Source organism: Solanum tuberosum, unplaced genomic scaffold (assembly GCF_000226075.1).
Source record: "Solanum tuberosum cultivar DM 1-3 516 R44 unplaced genomic scaffold, SolTub_3.0 scf00335, whole genome shotgun sequence".
Taxonomy (NCBI): domain Eukaryota; kingdom Viridiplantae; phylum Streptophyta; class Magnoliopsida; order Solanales; family Solanaceae; genus Solanum; species Solanum tuberosum.
Window position 1 is genome coordinate 208,429 of NW_006239280.1, and position 6,622 is coordinate 215,050.

General features: G+C 33.0%; 1 protein-coding gene across 3 annotated transcripts; it reads left to right on the forward strand.

The window, feature by feature from the left end:
- Positions 1-859: 859 nt before the first annotated feature.
- On the forward strand, positions 860-5,430 carry LOC102593417 (acyl-protein thioesterase 1 homolog 1-like). 3 transcript variants are annotated; one of them, XM_006361453.2, is made up of 10 exons: positions 860-912; positions 1,446-1,539; positions 1,651-1,765; positions 2,560-2,596; positions 2,697-2,766; positions 2,934-3,038; positions 3,234-3,384; positions 3,496-3,578; positions 4,929-5,022; positions 5,119-5,430. In XM_006361453.2, the coding sequence occupies exons 2-10, from the start codon at positions 1,509-1,511 to the stop codon at positions 5,198-5,200; spliced, it is 768 nt and encodes a 255-aa protein (XP_006361515.1). In that variant the 5' UTR covers positions 860-912; positions 1,446-1,508; the 3' UTR covers positions 5,201-5,430. The 3 variants fall into 3 exon arrangements, with proteins under 3 accessions (XP_006361515.1, XP_006361514.1, XP_015170798.1); XM_006361452.2 differs by lacking the exon at positions 860-912 and adding an exon at positions 945-1,051; XM_015315312.1 differs by lacking the exon at positions 860-912 and adding an exon at positions 952-1,077.
- Positions 5,431-6,622: the final 1,192 nt, after the last annotated feature.

Here is a 6,622-nt window from a genome sequence, read left to right on the forward strand (position 1 = left end):
GATGACTCATGATTTGCTTTCTCATGCTTGGCGTGAAAAGATTGTTTGTTTCTTGTGAAAGGATTGTGTTAAAGAATAACTAATTACTATTCCATATTGTTCATATTAAGTGAATATTTAAGGAAAAAATTTCTTAAGGGTATGAAACACCCTTAAGAAAAATATTTAAGGAAAATTTTTTGAAGACTATTTCCACTATTACCATTTTGATTATTCTCAAACTAATCGCCTAGAAAATGTAAAATAATTAAGAACCTCATTAAAAAAAATATAAATATGGAGAAAAGAAAGTCCACAATTTTCTTGAACTTTAAAAAATCCACTTAATTTGAATTGTGAAAAATATCTCAACAATAAACTTAATATGGACTAAAGGGAGTACTGTTGTTGATTAGTGATTTTTTATAAAATGATATGTATTTGGAAGTTTATAATCACAAATATATATATTTATAAAAAAAATGAAGATACGTGATTATCAATGTTGTATCTTACATATTCCTTATCTTATTTATGAATTATGATTTGTTCATTCGGTAAAATTATATAAGAATTGGAGAAATTTTAATAATTTTTACAAATTATGAAATTTTTCTTAAGAAAAAGACAATTGTATTTTCAAATAAAATATAAACTTCAAATTATAATTTCTTATTAGACATTTAAATAGACATGAATGAAGGTTATGGTTGTTGAAAAACTAACGAAAGTATACGGAAGGTTATCGTGTGGAATTTCATCGAGTTGTTATTGTTGTTTCTCCTCGTAAGAAACAAAAATGTAAAACAGTAAAACAAGGCAAAGCCAAAAAGTAAATGACCACACACACACCTACTCATCTAGACAAACAGTGTCAATAAAAAGGCTGTAAACTTTTTTGTTGTTATTCAATTCTTAAACCCCCAAGTGCAGGTCGGTGCTAAATGCTTAAACCCCTCTATTTTTTTCTTACCCGTGAACCCCAAATTGCTGTATTATTTTTTTTTTATGTTGTTGTTATTCAACTCTTAAACCCCAAGATTCAAGAACTTGTGGAAATTTGCTTAAATGGGTAAATGAAGTGTACTTGTATACTTTGTTAGTGCTTATATTCAATCTTGATTTTAGACAAATAGGAATATCTTTAGTTGATGTGCTTTTCTTGTTTTGTCAAAATGGGTAGAGGCATTGATTCTTTTTTCAATGTTGCATTGCAACAAAATCATGTCATTTATTCATATGTGTTCATTGATCTCTGGTAGATTCTTTGCTCATAAAGTTAATTGCTTTTTTGCCTCCTTTTTGACATTGGGGTACCTCTCTCTTTATGCTAAGTATGTAGGTAAACTTAGACAAAGTGTAACTGGTGTAGTCTATCTAGGAAGACTCTATTGGTTGTATTCCATTTTCACCCTTTTGTGAGGTTATAAGTAGAGGTGCTTAAATGTTGATTATTGGCATTGCAGGGGCATTTTTCAATAGGGTGCAAGTGTTTTGATACTAAATTCAACTTTTTTTCGGGTATAGCAATGAGCTTCAGTGGCTCTACAGCTGGTTCTGGTGGGTTTGTGTTCATTTTTACAAATGCAATTGTTTTAAGTACTTTGCCCTAGAAAAGCAGGACAAGTGAGCTTAATGTTTGAACAAAAGGTTGATGTTGCAATTGTTTAGGTAGCGGAACAACTAGAACATCTTTGGAATTTGGGAGGACTCATGTTGTTAGGCCTAAAGGAAAGCATGAGGCAACTATTGTTTGGCTACATGGTCTAGGTGATAAGGGCTCAAGGTATTGTTTCTATCATTAGCATAAATCGTGCTTTTAAGGTGTTGATGCCTTTGAGGACAATAAAGCCGCGATAAAGACTGTCACAAAAATTGTTAATTGATATATGATTTACTGATTAAATTATGATCAATATATCATGATGTTACATAGTTTTGTCTAAATTCCTGCACTATCAGGCTCTAGTGACCTGTATTACACTCTTTTTTTGTTCTTGAGAATGGAGGTATTGCTTTTAGTCCATATGCTTCTCAAGCCTACTTTGTTCAATTTTGGCTCTTTACCTTTTCTTTTGTTTACCTCTATTCTGTCCCAATATAATAAACCCCGAGTAAGAAACGAATGTGTCGTTGTCTTTTGATCATTTACTTGATTCTTAGGGATCAGGCAGCCAAATGTTGAACCAGGGACCACTTGTTCACTTGATGATTTTCCTATAGACCAATTAAACAAAACAAGATAAAGTAAATTATTCACAATGTCAGTTACTAATTTGGTGGCACTAAGACTAAGATTAGGCCCATAAACTTTCATATTAAAAATTTAGTCTAATTTGTCCATTTGAACAGACCTTTTCATAAATTGGTTCTCCAGATTATTTTGTGGTCCCTAAGCTAAATGGATCACTAGTCTCCAAGTTGTTTCTTTAACTGTACAGTATTTTAACATTTCATGCATAAAGCTGACAGCTCTTTCCTTGAAACTTTATGTGGCATATTTTAATCCAACTTGTATTATCTTTGCTTAATTAGGTACCAGAAACGGTTGCTAACGCTTCTTTCTTATCTACTTTGCAGCTGGTCCCAGCTTCTTGAAAGCTTTCCACTTCCTAATGTAAGGAAATAGGCAGTCTATGCAGGGTGATTTCTCTAATAAGTGCAATATTTATTTCGTTGTGACTTGTCGGTATCTTTCCTTCTTAAATTGTTTTCAGGTCAAATGGATTTGCCCAACTGCTCCTACTCGCCCTGTTGCTGCCTTTGGTGGATTTCCCTGCACTGCTTGTAAGACTTATTTTCATAAACAATATTGTTTTCTATTTGTTGATAAGCATATCTTCTATATTGTTGTATACTTGCTTAGCAATGTCTAACTCTCACTGTTCAATATCTTTTGCTTATCTACTGATAAAGATAAACAACAGAGGATCTATTAACTTGAATTATTTTAGGGTTTGATGTAGGAGATATTTCAGAAGATGCTCCTGATGATTTGGAGGGCTTAGATTTTTCTGCAGCACATGTTGCAAATCTCTTATCAACAGAGCCAGCTGATGGTATGTTTCTTTTTCAACCTTTTCGAACAATATGTGCCAGAAAATCTTATGCAAGATGAAACTGGTGCTTCAAATATAATATATGTAGAAAATAATTTCATCAGCATATCTAGATTGTTTTAATGCACTGTAAGTTGTTATCTGATGTGGCAGTTCATCATTGCATATATGTCTGTAACTCTTTTTCATCTTCAGTGAAACTATGTGTTGGAGGATTCAGCATGGGAGCTGCAACTGCTCTTTATTCAGCTACATGTCATGCATTCAGTCAGTATGGTAATGGAAGTCCTTATCGAGTTAACCTGAGTGCAGTTGTGGGCCTTAGTGGCTGGCTTCCTTGTTCAAGGTGAAATGTTATTTCTTAGAGATACCTGCAGCTTTTGTTCCCATGGAATTTTTATTTTTTTTAAAACCTGTTCCCATGGAATATGTTCCCCTTATTAGCTGGTTTCTCCAGGACATTAAGGCGACGAATGCAAGGAGTGAATGATGCTGTAAGGCGTGCAGCATCTTTGCCAATTTTGCTCTGTCATGGCACTGGTACTTCCATCGCATGCTTTCCAACTTTTGGAATCTTAAAGTCCATCTAATCTTCAGTGTTTTAGTACATATTAGCATTTTTACATTGCAAATATATGAAGGACCTGCAAGGTTGTTACTCGTGTGAGTTCCTGCCATTTGTTGGTTGTCTGCCTGAGATTTCGATTCCCTTTGATGTCCTATTGCATTTATTTCTGGGGCTCCTAAGTTTTTTTTGAAAAAACAATTGCCTCATAATGTCAGGGATCAGTATATGACATGTTTAAATTAATATTTATTAGATTATGAGGGTTATTGGAGTGTCTTGCGAAGCTTTATGTAAGGAAAAGCTAGTACAGGACCCTTTGTCAAAAAAAAAGCTAGTACAGGACCTCTTGTGGATGCTTATACTGTGATTATTAACATCTTGGTATTTCTTGGTTCTCTTTTGATAGATCTCAGCTGGTGGAAAGGTTGGTTGAGAGGATATAGAAGTAACCTAAATTTGCTTAGCATATCACACCGTTTTGCCCTCATTTCACTAGGTTGTAAGTTTAAGGGACAACAGTGACTATTTGTAGAGGTTCACAGTCAGGAAGAATTTTTTTGTAACTCTTAAGACATGAATTAGTTGAAGCAACTGAGAAGTGGTTTGAACCCAACATATTGCAAGTATCTCTAGATAGTTGCAGTACAATCATAATTTGTTTTCTCCCTTTTTTTCTTTCCCTTCCCCATGAATATTTTCGACAAATAGCTTTTAGATTGATCATAATGCAAGGATTTCATTCTGTCCATGCTTTTTCCTGCAAAGATTGAGGAAGCCTTTAGTTCCTCGCTTCCTCGCTAGTTAACATGTCTGACTTGTCCAAAAAAGTAAAGCACCGTCTAAAAGGCTGGGAGATCATTTACATTCTAAATAATTTCCAAATGTCTCTGGATATAGCGTCAGTCATTTGAGAAGTTCTATGCATATCTCCTTTGGTTGTAAAGTCTCTAAATGTGGAGCCTTCGTTCTATTACTTGTTACCTTACAAACCCTGAAAGTAGGATGTCTCAAAGATGAGTGGTCATTCATCAAACTCTATGACTTGATGATATTGTACTTGCTGCCCCAACAAAAAAAAAAACACAAAGCAAAATCTGCTACTTTTCTCTTGTATCGGGCTGTTGGTTGCTGTTGATTTGGAATTTCAGAAGAAGGGAGATATCAAGGTCCCTGATATTCCACATGGCTAAATGGTTGGCCATAATTGTCAACCGGAAGACTTGCACTCTTGCTGTTGTATTACTCTTTATGCCCAAGAGTTATGCCATTGAATATGAAGTTAGATTTAAACCTTAACGGAATACAAATGGTTCTTGTTTCAGGTGATGACGTTGTGGCATATCAACATGGTGAAAAATCTGCAAGAATTTTAAGCTCATCTGGTTTCCAGAATCTAACCTTAAGGACTTATGAAGGGTATATATACATTTCCACCTTCTTTCTTGGAATATACGTTAAACATCAGATGTTCCTTAAGATATCATGTTCAATTCTTCTTTTTTCCTTGTATAGGCTTGGTCACTACACAATTCCTGAAGAGACTGATGAAATTTGTCGCTGGCTGTCTGCAAATTTGTGTCTCGGCGGGACATGATAAGAATTGCTGAAGCTCTGGTATACGTGATATACACGAAGAAGAAGAAGAATAACAGCCATAGTGTATGAACAGCTAGCCTAGGGAGAGTGGTTCATGGTATACTTGCATTATGCATCCTATTATATTGTCTTGTCTATTAGTATCTGTTGTATCAGTAAACAATAAATCACGTGTGGCTATCCAAGTTTTTACAAATTTGATTTTTTTTTTCTCTTGAGGCAAAGAAATCAGTTTATCCTTGTTTAGTTCTCTTAATTAAAACCGCCACACAACTGTTATATCTTAGTTATCACTTTTTTCAAAAGAGAATTTTTTTTTTCCAACTACTTAAGTTGGTTGGTGAACCTAGTGTGAACATGTCTTGTATAAGTTCATTATTCTTTATGGTGACTCATAATTTCTCATAAGTAACTTGATGCTTGACTTTTTTTCACTTCAATTATTCCTTCATGGGTTCTTTGCTTGAGGAAAAGCAAAATTTAAAAGTGTAGGATATTGATGTGTTCAGGAGTCATTTGATGTGAGGTATAAGGGTTAATAATTTCGAAACGAAATGTGGGATTATTTTATTCTCCTTTAATTTTTTATAGCTATCTCATCATTTATATCATAATGATGGAATAAGTTATCCTATATATAATGGTGGATAATTTATCCCAAAATAACTTATTCTCAACCAAATGACCCCAATATTTATGTTGTAAAGTTGTAATATCAATTCCTTTGGGGGGTCGTTGAATTAAGAATTCGTTTGTAATATCAATAATATTCCTTCGAGATCTTTTTTAAAAGGATGTTAAGGTCAAAGCGGGATTTATACCTAATATAAAAGGGGAAAATTAGCAATTAAATCATAATACTTAACATAATTAGTCAAAATAACAACACTTTAAAATATTTATTTAAAATGGCAGAATGACAATATTTTTATAAAATAATATGTATTCAGATTTTAGTATTTTAAATTAATTTTATTTATGGAAAGAGTCATATATTAGACCAAATTATATATCAATAACCATTTAAAGTGAAAAAAATAAATTAAACCAATACCATTAGCCTTCAGAGTAAGTTATTTAATTTTTAATGTGAGTTTGAATACAGAAGTTTTTAAGTTTTTAGTTGAGATGGTGAGTCGAGGATTAATAAGAAGGTGTGAGAGATTGACTTTAATAATTTTTAAGAGAGATAGATGTATATAGAACAAAAAAGAAACTCAAAGAAGTGATCAGACAAGATATGTACATGTTTAGCTTACCGATGATATGTCACTAGATAAAAAAGTATAGAGGTCAATGATTTAGATAGAAGGGTAGTAAGTAAATGAGTGTACTCGTCCTTAGTATTCATAAAGTATATGTTATTCTTCATTTTGCTTTGGATTTTGTTTAAATATTCATCATATATTTATTTTTTTCA

Bases quoted from the DNA above. Each gene is read 5' to 3' on its own strand.
- LOC102593417 (XM_006361453.2), top strand. From the start codon at position 1,509: ATGAGCTTCAGTGGCTCTACAGCTGGTTCTG. The intron at 1,766-2,559 runs GTATTGTTTCTA...TCTACTTTGCAG, and splicing joins CTAGGTGATAAGGGCTCAAG to CTGGTCCCAGCTTCTTGAAA. The intron at 2,597-2,696 runs GTAAGGAAATAG...AATTGTTTTCAG, and splicing joins AAAGCTTTCCACTTCCTAAT to GTCAAATGGATTTGCCCAAC.